This window comes from Cydia amplana, chromosome 1 (genome assembly GCF_948474715.1).
Source record: "Cydia amplana chromosome 1, ilCydAmpl1.1, whole genome shotgun sequence".
Lineage (NCBI taxonomy): Eukaryota > Metazoa > Arthropoda > Insecta > Lepidoptera > Tortricidae > Cydia > Cydia amplana.
In genome coordinates, this window is record NC_086069.1 from 28,955,050 (window position 1) to 28,972,202 (window position 17,153).

The 17,153-nt window shown below is 38.8% G+C and overlaps 2 protein-coding genes across 2 annotated transcripts; both read right to left on the reverse strand.

Moving 5' to 3' along the window:
• Positions 1-1,592: 1,592 nt before the first annotated feature.
• Positions 1,593-2,839, reverse strand: LOC134662609 (uncharacterized). The gene is made up of 3 exons (XM_063518883.1): positions 2,660-2,839; positions 2,213-2,469; positions 1,593-2,005 (listed from the first exon to the last, which is right to left on the reverse strand). Exons 1-3 carry the CDS (start codon positions 2,824-2,826, stop codon positions 1,593-1,595), a joined length of 837 nt encoding a protein of 278 aa, XP_063374953.1. The 5' UTR covers positions 2,827-2,839.
• Positions 2,840-8,683: 5,844 nt separating this feature from the next.
• LOC134652043 (protein jim lovell-like) lies at positions 8,684-16,367 on the reverse strand. The gene is made up of 7 exons (XM_063507197.1): positions 16,210-16,367; positions 13,816-13,956; positions 13,268-13,399; positions 12,528-12,897; positions 9,612-9,786; positions 8,910-9,087; positions 8,684-8,761 (listed from the first exon to the last, which is right to left on the reverse strand). The coding sequence occupies exons 1-7, from the start codon at positions 16,285-16,287 to the stop codon at positions 8,741-8,743; spliced, it is 1,095 nt and encodes a 364-aa protein (XP_063363267.1). The 5' UTR covers positions 16,288-16,367; the 3' UTR covers positions 8,684-8,740.
• Positions 16,368-17,153: the final 786 nt, after the last annotated feature.

The window sequence follows — 17,153 nt, forward strand, 5'->3', positions numbered from 1 at the left end:
ATCTTTAGAAAATAAACATGAAAATCTCTACTCTCATATCCACTCTCTACTATCCTGTACCAAACTAACTGTTTCTGTTAAGCCCAATGGTTGACTGGTAGATAATGCCTTAAGCGTTAAGTCCTCCATTTGTAGGTACTTTTTTGTGTAAATTTGTGCAATAAAGTTTAAATAAGTAAATAATATTAATTCTAGAACCACTTCTTCCTCGGCCAACGCAAGGCCCTGGAGCGCCCGTGACTACACAAGTCTCTCTTTTAATGAACGACGCAAGCACTGAAGAAGTGATGTCTCAAAATAATGAAAAAAATGCAGTTAATGATATAAGCACCGAGCAAGTACATAATGTACCAAACTGGGACCAATTAATTAAATTATCTTTATAATTTGGCCATTTTTCTCTCTATTTCGGAATCTATTAAGTAAATATAATGTCTTCATTGGATAGCAAGTGTTAGCAAATTAGAGATATACCCAAGGCGATGACATGTCTTAAGATTGATTGAAACTACTCAAAAATTCTGACGATGACATTGAGCCCAGTGAACTAAAGCGGTTTCACATTGGACACCGATCTGCACACTGGTCCAGTGTGCTCCTGTTATGTTGTGCGACTGGCTCGCTGGCTGGTTCTGATTCAGACGAAGCCTTTGTAAGTATTCCTTTAATATAATGACATCTATTTTCAATTTATTTCACAGATCCTACCGCATTGATTTCAATCGCACTACCCCACCAATTCAGCTTGAACCGGCCAATAATAATGCCTCACCAATTAAACTTGGACCAGCAAATAATGTGCCAAACTGGGATCTATTGGCCAGAAGCAGAACCCTAAATACCCAGCACTCGTTTTCTTCATTTTCAAATAATAATAACTCAACAATTCAACCTGGACCAGCAAATAATGCACCAACTGGGCTCGATTGGCCAAAAGCAAATCCCTCAGTCCCCAGCAGTCTTCTGAAAGCCAGGAATACAGCAATTTACTGCCTAACCAACAGGAATAATCCAGTAGGGCACAAGATAAAACATGTATATAAGGTTGCTAAGACAAAAGTGTCACTTCATGGCAAGCTCATTTCATCACTCAGCCTTCGAGTCGTGAATCTGGGCGTGTCGCGAGTAAACAAGAAGAAATCGGCCTTATGAAATCACAGTTTTATCTTAGCAACCTCTGCCTAGCTATGAATCTCTGTAATAGGGTTCGCCTTTTTTACCGACAATATAAAATATATTGGACGGTGATAATTAGGATTTACTTGTATACATACAGTACAGCACTTCTGCGTTAGGTAGTTAAATTTGTAAAGTTAGCACTAAATATTAAAATCGTATAACTGAATGTATAAGCGGTTTTTAATGTTACCGAACCATGATCCGTCAAAATGTATATACGTAGGTAATTTATGTAATAAAAAAAAATTGGTTCAAAAATATCACTTTGTTAAAATAAATTTGAAATCAACTAGGGTTGCGCACAGATTTAGTGTTCACATTTGTCCTTTTAGTACACAAAAGTAAAGAAAATATGTTTCCCATATTTCCATTCACGATTTGACATGGGCCTATCTGTTTTACCTATATCTAATTTACCATTTTGTTATCCTATCCTCATCCTGGGATAACACTGGCATCGACAAACCACTGTCCTGTTTTACAACCACTTTCAAGTGACTATCTTCTTTCCCAGCATTTTTCAGGTCACAAAGCTTTCCGGTCACTGCCCTCTCTACCTGGTCATAAGGTAACTTAGCCACACTTCCCTGACCACAGGGTATGTCTAAGCCACGGTTTCCCTGTTCATAGGATATTTTAGCTGAAGAACTATGGTTTCCCTGCTTAAAGGACTCGAGCTTTACAAATTTCTTTCTTTGTTTAAAGGGTCTTTTGGTATCTACGCTTTGATCTCCTTCTTCATAGGGTATTTGGGCCTTTGCACTTTGCTTGCACCCATATGGCTTTTTTGTCTTAGTTCTTCTCTTACAAGGCTTTTCGTCCAGACCTCGCTTTAAATGTTCACTGGCTCTTTCAAACCCATCGCTCGGGACTGCCTCCTGCCCTTTATCCAGACCTTGCTTAAAATGTTCACTGGTTCTATCAAACCCATCGCTCGGGACTACCCCCTGCCCTTTGTCTAGACCTTGCTTAAAATGTTCACTGGATCTTTCAAACCCATCGCTCGGGACTACCCCCTGCCCTTTGTCTAGACCTTGCTTAAAATGTTCACTGGCTCTTTTAAACCCATCGCTTGAGTCCCCCTGCCCTTTGGGCTTTTTCGCTTCAGTTGTTTTCTTCAAGGGCTTTTCGGCTAAGTTAATTTTCTTTTCCTGCTCGCAGGGTTTTATAGATAAATTACTTTGCTCGGCATCTTTTATGCAAGCATCAGGTAACGCGGCAACAACGTTGCCTGCTGCCACCATTTTTAAAATCTTCCTGTCGTGGAATGCATGTATGTGGTTAAACATTCTGGAAATATGAAAACAAAATATAAGTGTATAGAATTTTGGTTGTAAATACTTTAAGCTTATTCACTATTGGGAAGGTGCGAAGTCGGCGGAGGAAGAAGTGGCGCTGATTGTAACAAGCACACGGGAGTCTTATGGAATGTCAAACAATAATGCTAGTAGTCATTGTAGTGTATAGTATAGGTACTAACCTCCTTACTACCAAATTGTCCTTAGTAACAACAAAGGCTTTGCAATTAAGGTTCCTATTACTGCAGCGCCATTTGCGTCGACCGTCGCTATAGCGGTACTCGGCGGAGTACACGAACCGATTCAATATCAGACGGAGGACGCCGTTCTTTGATACTGAATAGTTCATTGTTGTTTCTGAAACAATATCATTGAGATATCTAGTTATTCGACAATTTTTTTTTCAAATTTCTCGAACTGTATTAAACTTACTTTAACCTTTTGAATGCCAAGAACACCTTAAGGCGTCGTTACTAGTCGTACCTACCCACAGCGCCATGTGTTCATGGTAACGCATTGACGAATCTCTCGAAAGTGTACTGACAAAGCAAAATGTGTATAAACACCTACTCATTTAAAAGAAGCAACAATCCGAAACTATTAAACTTGTCCTTAATAAAACATCGAGGTGTCTAACACAGTCCACTGAATCTTGTACAATGTATATATTTTCGAGCTAGTTAAATAAAAATACAAATAACGTAATGGACCCTATAATGGACGTGGAACCGGTAATGGGACATAAAACCACAAATCCTCTAAAATAAGTATGTAAAAGTAGTTTATAAACACTGGCAATATTTTACCATAAATAAGAGTCATAGAGCTGTTTAAGTTTGACTTTTTATTAATTTCGGTTAATTTTTAAGAAATTGGCGCCAACACAAAAGTTGTCGTGTCACTGGAAAAAATAACCAGTAAGAATTCTTAACAACTTCGCTAAGAGAGGTGAGTTCATATATTAAATTGTAATTAATTATTACTTGGTGTAAACTAGAATGTGTTTTGTTAATTGCATTTACCATGAGATAAGGTATACAACACATTATGTTGTGACTCTAGAGATGTATAAAAATAGTAGTATTTTGCCCAATCCCATTATAGGAGCTGTAAAACTGCATACCTCCTATGATGGGATAATTTATATAATGATGCTTGCCATGGCGTAATTTCATGTTTAAACAATACAGAAGTATAATGTAGTTACTCGTACGAACTATGTCAGGAGGTCTTCTCGGACTTCGGATAAATTAATATCGTTTTTACAAAATTTTATTTAACTTGCCCTGTTAGTTTGTATACAGGGTGGATTTTCTTTTTGGGTCAGTGAGGGTAGCTACCAGATCCCGTGCTGCGACGAGAAAACGGTCTTAGAAAACCTTCCCTCGATTTCAAATTAATGAAGATTGGCTTTTACAGATTTTGGAAAAAACATACGGGGTGCGAGAAAAAGGTAATTTTTGACAATCTTTTTTTTGATGCCAATCGATCCCATTCCTATTGAGGATCAAAAGCTTGTATGGAGCTAAAAAAAATTCCGACTAGAAAAGCCACAAATCGAGGAAAACTTTTCCCATACAATTTGTATGAAAATCAAAACTTTTATTTTTCACATGCTATTTTTCTATGACAATTCCATTTCCATTCTTATCTAGTATCAATAGTTTCTTTGGGGTCAACTTACGATAATGTACTAAAAAGCCACAAATTAATAAAAACTTTTTCCATTGACCCCAAAAAAACTATTGATACTGGATAGGAATGGAATCGATTGGCATACAAAAATAGCATGTGAAAAATATAAGTTTTCATTTTCATACAAATTGTATGGGAAATGTTTTCCTCGATTTGTGGCTTTTCTAGCCGGAATTTTTTTTTGTTCCATACAAGCTTTTGATCCTCAATAGGAATGGGATCGATTGGCATCAAAAAAAAAGTTTGTCAAAAATTACCTTTTCCTCGCACCCTGTATGTTTTTTCCAAAATCTGTAAAAGCCAATCTTCATTAATTTGAAATCGAGGGAAGGTCTTCTAAGACCGTTTTCTCGTAGCAGCACGGGATCTGGTAGCTGCCCTCACTGACCCAAAAAGAAAATCCATCCTGTATTAGTTAGTGTGGTTCAAATCTTGGAAATGGCATTTGAGCCACTTTCGGATTTCCGATTGAGTTGAAATTTTGGATACGTATGCAAATCGGATGACAATGCAATCGGGTGACAAAAATGACTAATAACTAGTTTTTTGCCAAAAACTTATTCCCTATTCCAATATCTTATACTGATAGGGTATGCCCATTATAGGGGGCCCATTACTGGATCCACGTCCATTACCGGGGTTCCATTACTGGAGCTTTGGTGTCCATGACTGGAGAAAAAAACCATACTTTTAATTTATTAATTATGTGGAAACTAACTGCAGTATCTTTGATACAACACGCCTGAAACATGAAAGAAGGATAGGATATTCATCTTTTAACAAGCTAAGCGGTAGAACTTTTACATGTATCAGGGAAATATCACAAATACTCAAAATTTCCTCTTAAATGTCCCATGACTGGTGCCGTTACTATATAAGTTCATAAGTGTATTCAACATCTAAGAGAACAAGGGGTCTACATTAGGTTGAGTTCATTTCGGATTTAAATTCTATAGATTTCTCCTCGGCGTCCTTCAGAACGCTATATACGCAGCCGGCCACCACTTTTTTCAGGATCTTCTGGTCGTGGTAGGCGTGCGTGTGGGCGCCGATTCTAAAAAAAAACAAATGAAGTGTCAAAAATTCTGTCAAAATCAGAACAGACAAAACGTCCGTAATGCAGCACTGTTGGTGAGAACTAGGTCAACGGGAATCACTACATCACTACGAGTAGTATAAACAAAGTCGCTTCCCGCTGTCTCTCTGTCCCTATGTATGCATTTTTTTAAATAGATAGAGTGATTCAAGAGGAAGGTTTATGTATAATTTGTTAACTCGTGCGAAGCCGGGGCGGGTCGCTAGTATTTTAAGTAGTAGTATAAGTAGACTTAGATCCCCGTGCGAGCATCTAAAAATGCGCCATAAACGGCCTTATCTTGAGATTGCGTGGATTTCAATGTTTGACTTTTTACTGCTCCAAGTGTTAGAATAGGCACCTATAATGTCCCACTGCTGGGCAAAGGCCTCCCCCCACTTTTTCCAGTCATCCCTGAGTAATTGATTTTTATTTTAGCTTGATACCTCCACGTGTGTCTGACCGGTATAATAGAGCTTATTATGACAACAATAAGGTCCATTTTCGACTCACCTCCGTATGACGATGTTGTCTCGAGTGACGACATTAGCAGGGCACTTGCGATCTCTCGTGTCAATACACTTCCACTTTCGTCTGTTGTCTGTGTACCGGTAGGCTTGTACATACATGTACCGGTTTAATATTAGTTGCGCAGCGCCTTGGTTCGATAGCGTGTATTGCAATGACGAGTCTAGCCCTACAACAATAAGATTGGTTTTTGATTGTGAATAAAGGCAAAGGATCACTTACATAGACGCGGTTATTTGGTGGGTCTATCCCGAACATCGAAATTTCGTTATGTGCCTCTCTATTGATGTCGCATATTCGAGCGATAGAGACAAATTTACGAACGAAGGATAAGTCCTCTGAGGGCCCTACCGATCAAAAAGCAGAAAAGACGGCCTACGCCAGAGGTTGCTCGGGACAAACCAGTGAAAAACTCCAAATTACTCTTAGATCATCATCAAATAAATGCATTTGATTTAGATTTACACAGCAAATTTGAAAGTCTAGCCTGTTTGTAGGTAAATTACCTATATAAAAATAGTTTTAAAGCACTCATCTTGTCACGTCATTAAATCACTTGGATCACAGATCAACTTGGCACATGTAGTAACATCAGAACATCACAAGAGGTATTTATCCTCCTAAGGCCCAGGCAGGCATACAAATGAAAAATTTGCCACTGAAATTTGAACCTATAGTATTGTAAATAGAGTGGATTTTGCGTTGTTGGAAAATTGAACGAAACAAAGCAAAATCGACTCTGTTCCAATTGAATAGGATTTCAATTTTATCGAACTGAAGAGGTACTATAGGTAGGACCTTGGGCCTTAGGAGGTTAAGATTTATGATGATCAAGAACGTAAAATGGCGTGCTCTTGTGTTGGAGACCAAGACTCATTTAGGGACATCGACCGACCTTTGGATGGGAGGTCACCAACGCTTCTTTATACTATTATATAATAATACAACAAGATACTTGTTTGCTTATTTATTTAAACCTACTTACATAAAACACGATAAAAAATTGATATACATTATTTTGTAAATAATTATCACTAGTGCTACAGCTAGTGCCTATCAAGATTTAGGATATTTGCTAGTACCTACCTACCTATTTATGTACGGTGTGTACCTATAGCATATCGATGCTACCGAGCAATGCCGAATCGTATCAACCGAAAATACAGTTATGGCGCGGCGGAAAAGTTCTGCGCCATAATTGGCTACTCTACTAGTCAAATCAGCTTCTTTTTTAGAACTGTCAAAACTATTTGCTAATATGGTATTTATATGAAAACGTGTGTAGTGACGTCACAGTCAACTCACCTACTTTTTATTATACTTCCATCCGATTTATTAAATAGCAATTGTGTTTAAAAATAAGTGCTATCTATGTTTTTCTAATAATTATCTGGTGCTTTATTTCGTGCACAGTGTGAAATAATTTATTTTAAGTAGAGGAAAGTACCCAATTAACTTTATTTTCGGTTGGCACGATTCGGCATAACAATCATGTGGCACGATTCGGCAAACAAAAGCAAAATTGATTTCGGAAATAAATCTGCCGTGGTTCGGACAGTAATGTTTTGGGTAATTTCTCTGAGAATATGTCCGCGGTTGCATCTAATTGCCACGACTCTTACATCGATACATTTTGTATGAAAATATATATGGGTCGTGGCAATTATAGCGCAGACATATTTTTTGAGAATGGCCGTTTTTACGTTAAATATACTTACAGTCGGAAAGAAAAACGTTAAGATTTTAGACTTAATCTTCCCAACTTCCAATCTGACACATACCGAGAGTATTTACATCAAATCGCGTAATGATAAATGTTTGTGCAAAAAAATAATTTAGTAACAAATAGTTGTGCTTCGATTTTGACAGCTAATATATTATCTACCGTAATGTGTCTGTCAGTTCCCTCTTGACGGAATCTCGAGGTTGTATGTGTATTTGCGTCACACATTTTGCTCGAATGAGAGAGTGAGACGCACTGACACAGGACACAGAAATTGGACAGGTGGAATACAAGATAGTTTTTATAACAGAAGCAATCATTTTACGCAGACAAATTTTGTTGGTTATCCTATAGTTGTCAGATTGTTCCGCCGCGTCACATTTGCGCGGTTCCTGTCCGCGGCCGTTACGCGTGCTTTGGGCTTCTTGTAGGGCTACATACATTGAATCAATGGCAGTTGCTATTGGTTACAGTATTTATTGAGTAACGTCAGTTTCCTGGTTGTCGGATTGTTCCGCCGCGTCACATTTGCGCGGTTCCTGTCCGCGGCCGTGGCGTTACGCTTGCTTTGGGCTTCTTGAAGGGCTGAATAAATTGAATCAATGGCAGTTGCTATTGGTTACAGTATTTATTGAGTAACGTCAGTTTCCTGGTTGTCGGATTGTTCCGCCGCGTCACATTTGCGCGGTTTCTGTCCGCGGCCGTGACGTTACGCGTGCTTTGGGCTTCTTGAAGGGCTGAATAAATTGAATCTATGGCAGTTGCTATTGGTTACAGTATTTATTGAGTAACGTCAGTTTCCTGGTTGTCGGATTGTTCCGCCGCGTCACATTTGCGCGGTTCCTGTCCGCGGCCGCGGCCGTTACGCGTACATACTTTTGTCGTCTTGAAGGGCTGAATAAATTGAATCTATGTGGAGTTGCTATTGGTTACAGTATTTATTGAGTGACGTCAGTTTCCTGGTTGTCGGATTGTTCCGCCGCGTCACATTTGCGCGGTTCCTGTCCGCGGCCGTGGCGTTACGCTTGCTTTGGGCTTCTTGTAGGGCTACATACATCGAATCAATGGCAGTTGCTATTGGTTACAGTATTTATTGAGTGACGTCAGCTTCCTGGTTGTCGGATTGTTCCGCCGCGTCACATTTGCGCGGTTTCTGTCCGCGGCCGTGACGTTACGCGTGCTTTGGGCTTCTTGAAGGGCTGAATAAATTGAATCTATGGCAGTTGCTATTGGTTACAGTATTTATTGAGTAACGTCAGTTTCCTGGTTGTCGGATTGTTCCGCCGCGTCACATTTGCGCGGTTCCTGTCCGCGGCCGCGGCCGTTACGCGTTCATACTTTTGTCGTCTTGAAGGGCTGAATAAATTGAATCTATGGGAGTTGCTATTGGTTACAGTATTTATTGAGTGACGTCAGTTTCCTGGTTGTCGGATTGTTCCGCCGCGTCACATTTGCGCGGTTTCTGTCCGCGGCCGCGGACGCTGCGCGTGCTTTTCGCTTCAGCTTCTTGTAGGGCTGAATAGACTGAACCAGCGCGGACTTTCTTTAGGATGTTCTTGTCGTGGAATGTGTGGTTGTGGGCACCCACTCTGAAAATGATATGACAGTAAAATTATTACTTGAACAAAGTATACATGAGGAGAAAATACTTGTAATAAACATTGGAAATGAGGAAAGAAATATATATATATATATATATATATATACATATATACATGTGTAGGTCATTTTTTAACATTACATGTGAAATTAATTTTAAAAAGCGCTGGTGTCCTAGCGGTAAGAGCGTGCGACTTGCAATCCGGGGGTCGCGGGTTCGAACCCCGGATGGCAAGTTTGAGTTTTTCGGAACTTATGTACGAAATATCATTTGATATTTACCAGTCGCTTTTCGGTGAAGGAAAACATCGTGAGGAAACCGGACTAATCCCAATACGGGCCTAGTCTACCCTCTGAGTTGGAAGGTCAGATGGCAGTCGCTTTCGTAAAAACTAGTGCCCACGCCAATTACTGGGATTAGTTGCCAAGCGGACCCCAGGCTCCCATGAGCCGTGGCAAAATGCCGGGACAACGCGAGGAAGATGATGAACACCTTAGAAACTCATAACCTCACCTTCTCAACACAATGTTGTCCTTAGTAAAGACGGAGGCCATGCACTTGTTGTTCCGGTTGTCCACGCAGCGCCACTGTCGGCTCTTGTCTCGATATTGGTAGTACAGGAAGTAGAGGAATCGGTTCAGGATCAGTTGGAGGCTGCCTTGGTTTGACACTGTGTATTGGACTGACACTGCAACAAGGTTGATTTGACAATTATAAAATTAAACTGGAGTTCGAGTAAAATTACGTTTGTGGGTATGTAGCTTGGAGGATATAATCAAACGGAGACGCCATGTCTGTAATTTTCTGTACAAAACAGTCTGCCGATTTTTGCGGGGGAGGGGAACGTCAAATGTATGCGTAACGTAAAAATAGCCATGTCAGATAAACGTCAGTCCATACATTGTGTATGACCGTTGGCCGCCTATTTTCGACAGAGGGGAAAGCCTGTTAATGGCTACTCCGTTTAGTTGTATCCTCCAAGGTATGTAGGCAGTCTGTTTACCCTTAGCCATGTTTAGCGAATGTACATGTCATACTAAAAAGTACGGCTATGGGACCAACTTCGAAATCGCTTTTTTTACATTTCGGCTGATTAGATGTATACTGTAGATGTTTTCTATGAGGCTTCTAACATTTTTTTCGCGATCAAATTGCCACCATAAGTTGTTTCTTAATATAACTTACACATTCACCCATCCTTTTTTTTTTTCAAATAAAATCAACTTAAGGTAGCTGAAACATAGGCGTGAAAAGTAGCTAAAGATCCAAAGTATTACATTTCGACAAAGTTTAGTTATAATTATAACGAAATGACTATTGTATTTGTTGTCAAAGAATTGGAATTTTTTATCATGGGATCACTCGCTAAACCACGTCTCATTGAACTCTTGTAATACTAGAATATATTTGGAATTAGGGTTTTTTTTAAAGACTAATCGCCTGATGGTAAGCAATTATCTTCGCCCATGGACACTTGTAACACCAGATGGGTTGTAAGTGCGTTGCTGGCTTTTAATATGGGAGTACGCTCTTTTCTTGAAGGTTCAGATTTTATTTTAATTCGCTAAAACAAATTCCATGAAATAAATTTTCGATTTAGATGATAAAATATTATAAGAGCTCAATTTAGGCCTGAATTACACTTGTAAGTTATACTTACGTAAGTAGGGACATAGCTATACTAGAGAATGAGAGATGAAAATCGTTATCTCATTCTAACAAATAGCTTTGTCCCTACTTACGTAAGTAAAACTTACAAGTGTAATTCAGGCCTTAAGGCAAGTATAAGCTGTGAAAGAGTAATAAAAAGCTGTACTTATCTGTTGCTCTTTCACAGCGCCTCTTCAGCTACCGGAAGCCAGGTGAGGTTACGTTTCCGCTCACAAAATAAACGCGCACTTTTCAATAAAACAAACATTTAAGCACGCGATTAAGTGTTTTTAAAAGCAGTGAATCTGAACAAACAGAATCATGCGTCCAAGAAATCAAGACTTTTTTTATGGTCAAAATGTGTTAGTATGAATGTATTTCCAGACAAGTGTTGTAAAACACGGATCTATATCTGAATCCCTAAAGTCTTTTCTCCTATCTTTGCATTCCCTAATATTGTTTGTCATAATGATCAGTTGTCCTAACACTAAAAACCCTAATTTTGGTTTCCCTAATTATTGATTACTTATCCTAATGTTATTAAGCATATTTTCTTTTTTGCGAGGGTCGCAGTTATAACCCTAACCTAACCCACTTTTGTGGCAGCAAGTTCTAAAACCTAACCATTTTTCAGAACCTTACATTATGGAAAATAATAGTTATGACAATTGATCGTTAGGGCATGTGCCCATTAGGACAAACCAGTTAGGGCAAGTGACTTTAGGACAAACGTTGTTATGGATTCAGAATGACACCCGTAAAACACGGGGTACGCGACTGTATGCGGAAACTACGAAATAACCCGGAGAAACGTATTCACATATACCTACAAGTCCTACAACCCGCCCAAATCCAAATTTCCCATTTTTACATTATCCCGCCCGCATGTAGAACCCGGTTACTAGGATCACGTTTAATACGATTTCCCGCGTCATGTTACAATGGTCTTGCAACTTGTTTTCATACTTTCACGGTTAACACGTTTTCCCGCTTAAGATGCGTCAGATCATTCCTCCTTTCTTCAGATCCTTTCAGAATCTTCTTAAAACTGCATCGACCGTCCACTAGCGCCCTCTTTGGGGGAATTGTGTTTTCTAATAGGTAAACCAATTAATGTATGTATCAAGTATATTACTATTGTTGTCCTACTGATTCCCCAACTTTTGAGCTAATGTAAACCTTACTTGAAAGTGTGAAGGTTACTTTTATAGCGTCCGCCATAACACATAGTTGTCCATGGTGCTGTGGGCACGACTAGTAACGACGACTTTAGGTGTTTGGCGTTCAAAAGGTTAAATGAATATTTCGACATCCATGTTGATCAACTATTAGAGTACAATAGAATACATTAATTTGTTTTTATTCAGTTTTTTTAAATGTTAGTTTTAAGACATGTATATTATCTGGGTCAAAATTCTTTTTGTTGTCTTATTTGTGGACACTTTTGTACTGTAAGCGTGACACCGCTTGTATTTTTGTACTTTATTAAATAAATAAATAAAGTCTAGTGCCATTGCATGTCTTTCTAGCTGTAGACTATAATTCACAGAAGAAAAACTAATACAAAAAAAAAAAACAAATAAATAAAACGTTTATTCAGAGATCTTCCTTATAACTAATTACATTGTTGGCAGACGAGGCTCCTTTATGTATAAAAGCCTTTGTGTGTAAAAGCTCCACTCCGTCACATTTTTTGGGGACAAAAAACAAGACAACGAAAAAAAGAATGTTGACCCATCTATTACATACTGAGAATACTAATACAAGAAGTTCACTTACTTTGCGGGTTGTCAGCTGAAGGCTTACTAACTGCCACTGTCGTGTCCTGGTCGCCATCATCATCATAATCATCCCGGTCATCAACATCCAGCGGGTCATCATAATCAACCTCCTTTTCTGTCCCATCCTTCTGTAACACGGGCATATCTCTGTTTTCTGTCTCCGATTTGTTTAGCAAAACTCTTTTCCGTATCGGCATACTGGATAGGGACTTATTACTCTCGAGTTTTCTCTTCAAAGTGTTTAACGCTGAGAATTGTGGGGTGGATGTCTCGGGTCGTTGGAGTTTAATTTGTATTTCTGGAACCTCTTTTGGCACTTCGAAATCTACTTCCACTTCTGTTACGGATGGTGCGCCGCTGACTGCTTTCTGAAATATTTTACAGTCAATGATAAAAGGCTCGTTTTAAATAATTATTAAGTGACTTATATTTGGAATGTGAACTACTATAGAATAGGTAAATCTAATCTACCAAAAGGTACAAATATACATGTGTGTCACTATTACATTTTTGAGCCTGTTTATCATCTGCAAGTTTTTTAAGAGTAAACATATGGATAATTAATAAAATATTTACCACATCATATTTAATTACAGTTACACCAACTGTGGTCACGGAAAGACTCAACTCAGCTGAAACGTCGGAATTTAAGGTAAAAACAATGAAACTATATCGCGGTAGACCCGTTTGTGTAATTAAATATGTGTACAAAACGCGAGTTTAAAGTGTTATATTTACCACATCCTCAAGCCCTTTGATGTGCAACTCTTTGGCAGCGATGATCAGGTCGCTGATGTCATCAACGGCAACCAACGCCTGACCCGTGTAGATGTACTCCAGTATTGAGCATAGCGTCTTGTATGATACCTTCTGCAATGATAAGGGGAACAATCTCATTATTGAAACTTGAAATAACTAACTAAGACACCAATTTTGGTGAGTTTGAGAAATTTTTGAACTAAGAATTATTATTGTTTTCAAATATTTCATTTTTACCACCCTGAACTACCGCGAAAACCGAATTTCGCAAATTGCGGGGATCTTTCTCTTTTACTTCAATGAAGGCGTAATTAGAGTGACAGAGAAAAATGCCCGCAATTTGCGAACTTCGATTTTCGAGATAATAGCCCTGAATGTCATGTTCAGCAGCGGTAGCACGGTTGCATTTTTATCGCTTGTCACCATGCCTGTCGACAATGTGTGATGGGCATAGTGACAAGCGATAAAAATGGAACCGTGCTGCACCCGCTGGGTGGCTGAGTATAAATGTTTGAGCAGATACTTACATTTAAGAAGATAACGGGATGCGGACAGTTGGCGGTGGAGATGAGCTCCTTGATGTACGGGCTGGCGAGCGCCATCACCATCTGATGCACCTTTACATGGTGGCCGTCCGCCGCCAGCGTCATGTCCACAAACTCACCATTCTGAACAAAAAAGAAGTAATGATTGAATTTTATTGTGTTCTAAAACGCCCCGTACTAACTTCCGGTAATAGACGTACTAACTTCCGGTAATAGACGGCATCCTATGCTGTATATGTATTCAGACATACTGAATATATGGAGAATAGGTAAACAACGGAAATGAGGAATAAGAATAGGAATATAAGACAACAATACCAGAAATACATGAATTTAACATAGGGTAGGTAATCTTAACCCCTTATATCCCGCAGCTGTCCACATTGTCAGAAAAAATATCCTGAAGTACACATGCATGCAATATTACACAAAAAGAATTATAGTAGTAGTAGTAATAGTAAACTCTTTATTGTACAAAAAGACATATTAAAAATAACATACAATTAGTAAGAAGTACAAAGGCGAACTTATCCCTTTGAGGGATCTCTTCCAGTTAACCTTTGAGTAGATGAGAGGAGAAAGTAAAAAGAGGGTGACAAATGCAGCAAAATGTACAACAAGGTACCAGAAAGATAAAGGATATAAAGACATACAAAATTTATAGGATAAACATACATATAATACACAAAAAGGAATGGGGAAAATACACAAAAAATTGGAAAGAATTAGAAATATATAAAGCAACTATACAATAGAAATATAGACAAATTAATCGGTCAGATCAGATAGCCATAGCTTAACGTCTCCTTGAATGATGCAACCGATTGTGCCTGCCTGAGCGAAACAGGCAGCTCATTCCACAGCTAGCACAGAATTATAAGATAAGATAAGATAAGATAAGAATAGCCTTTATTGACCAAAACAAATAAAATTCATTACATTACATTTAAATTGATTCACATTTCATTTAACATTTTTGTTAAGTAATTTTAATAAATATATTTTTTAATGTTTTTTTTTTTTTTTTTTATTACTTATTTAGTCTGCCTTCTTGGCATAGGCCTCCTCCAGCTCTCTCCATAGCTCTCTATTCTGTGCTGTCCCAATCCAGTTTACTCCCGCATGCTTCTTGATGTCATCCGACCACCTCTTTATTGGTTTCCCTCTTCTCCTCTTTCCATCTCTAGGATACCATTCCACTACCTCTCTGTCCCACTTATTTTTACCTTCTCTTGCCATATCAGCGACTGTAAAAATGTTAAAATGGAAATGGGCTGGACATATGGCAAGAGAAGGCACAGAATTATATAAAGTAAAAAAACCGGCCAAGTGCGAGTCTGACTCGCGCACGGAGGGTTCCGCACCATCAACAAAAAATAGAGCAAAACAAGCAAAAAAACGGTCACCCATCCAAGTACTGACCCCGCCCGACGTTGCTTAACTTCGGTCAAAAATCACGTTTGTTGTATGGGAGCCCCACTTAAATCTTTATTTTATTCTGTTTTTAGTATTTGTTGTTATAGCGGCAACAGAAATACATCATCTGTGAAAATTTCAACTGTCTAGCTATCACGGTTCGTGAGATACAGCCTGGTAACAGACGGACGGACAGACGGACAGCGGAGTCTTAGTAATAGGGTCCAGTTTTTACCCTTTGGGTACGGAACCCTAAAAAGGATTTTTAACTTTTCATACAGAAGCTTTGGACATTGTCTATGCCTGGGACATGAGAGGTTAATAACCTGTTTATATAGGGACCACTTTTCCTATAATCAACAATTACTAACATAACAACAGGATCAATTAGAATAAAATGAAATACAATTTATTCGTAAGCACAAACAAACGAGACAATACATAATATAAAACACAAAATAAGATTAAAGTGCCACGAAATGGCCTCATCTCAGCATGTTGCTGGTGGCTTCCAGCACTGGTCTTCCGATGAGACCATCAAGTGAGAAGAATCACGGAGGGTAACGCACAAGAAGCGCTGGAAGCCACCAGCAACATGCTGAGATTAGTTATCTTATGTTGCTCACAAGGGACACCGACCACCCAACTTCACCTCTTCTGCATTAGTCTCACAAATCGCTACTGTTAAAAATACCTATTAAGCTATATAATGGAGGTTCCTAATGAACAGTCAATGGTATGTTTATATCGTTTTTATTAAGTGATGACTTCAAAATACTTAATAATATTGTTGTTCGTAAAGAACGAACAAAATTGAAAAACCCGGCAATTTATTGAGATGGAAACCCTCAACGGTAGGTCAAGCTCAGTTCCATTTCGTTATTTTTCTTCTAAAAGTCTCTAATAGGGTTAAGGGTTATAGGTAATCCCGAAAAAATTTAAAAATGCATTAACACTCACCTGTTGTAGAGAACTTAAACCATTACAAATGTTTTTGTTGTGGGAGTCCCACTCCAAACAAAACTGCGAGTCTGCCATTATATATGTACCATTTAATTGAACGATTACTTCTCTTTTTCAACAATTATTCTAATTATAATGATAAAATTGTATTTCGGGAGGCGAAAAGTCGAAAACCAAGCTAAAGTCAAGCCTAATTTGATTTGACAGTTGTTTGTCGAAAATGTTACTATATTAAAATAATGCTGTCAAATTATAGTTGGTCGATGGTCAAACCAATTTCCAGTAAATAAGAACAAAAAAAACTATAATCATCCTTTTCTTTGGGGTCCACTAGGACCAGTACTAACTAGTGTAAGACAAAGTAAACAAGTAAGACAAAGATAGTATGATTCTCTCTATGTTTGAAATGAGACAGACAGTCCTTTGACAAACTATAGTTTTAAAGCCATCACACACTACCGCACCGCACCGTGATCTTGAACGGTACGGTAGAGTTTGTTAGGGCTATTAAAGGCAGTCCAGACGGGATGATCAGAAAATAAATTGGCGCCAATCTCCAATTTTTTCATCAATTTATATTTAATTTTATGATGATATTTGTGCGCTCTAAAGCTCTCTCCACACTCGTGCGCAAATCAAGGCTACGCGCCGCCGCGATTCACGTACATAGTCTAGACAAGTCTGGAGGGGGCTTAGGGTGGTGGTAGATACGGCTCTCGTTCGCAAGTACCCGGCGACCAACTCGCGTTCGTAACGAGATCGCGTCATCGCCCACGTAGGACACTTCTATAGGTATCAAAGGATTGATTCATGATTGATTCGCTTCGCGTTCGCGTGTTGTTCGCCTACGTAGTACGCTGCGTAAGCCGAGCATGAATTAGAAAATAAATGTCGTCCTAAAAAAACAGAGCCCAGGGGCGTAACCAAAAAACGTTTATCAA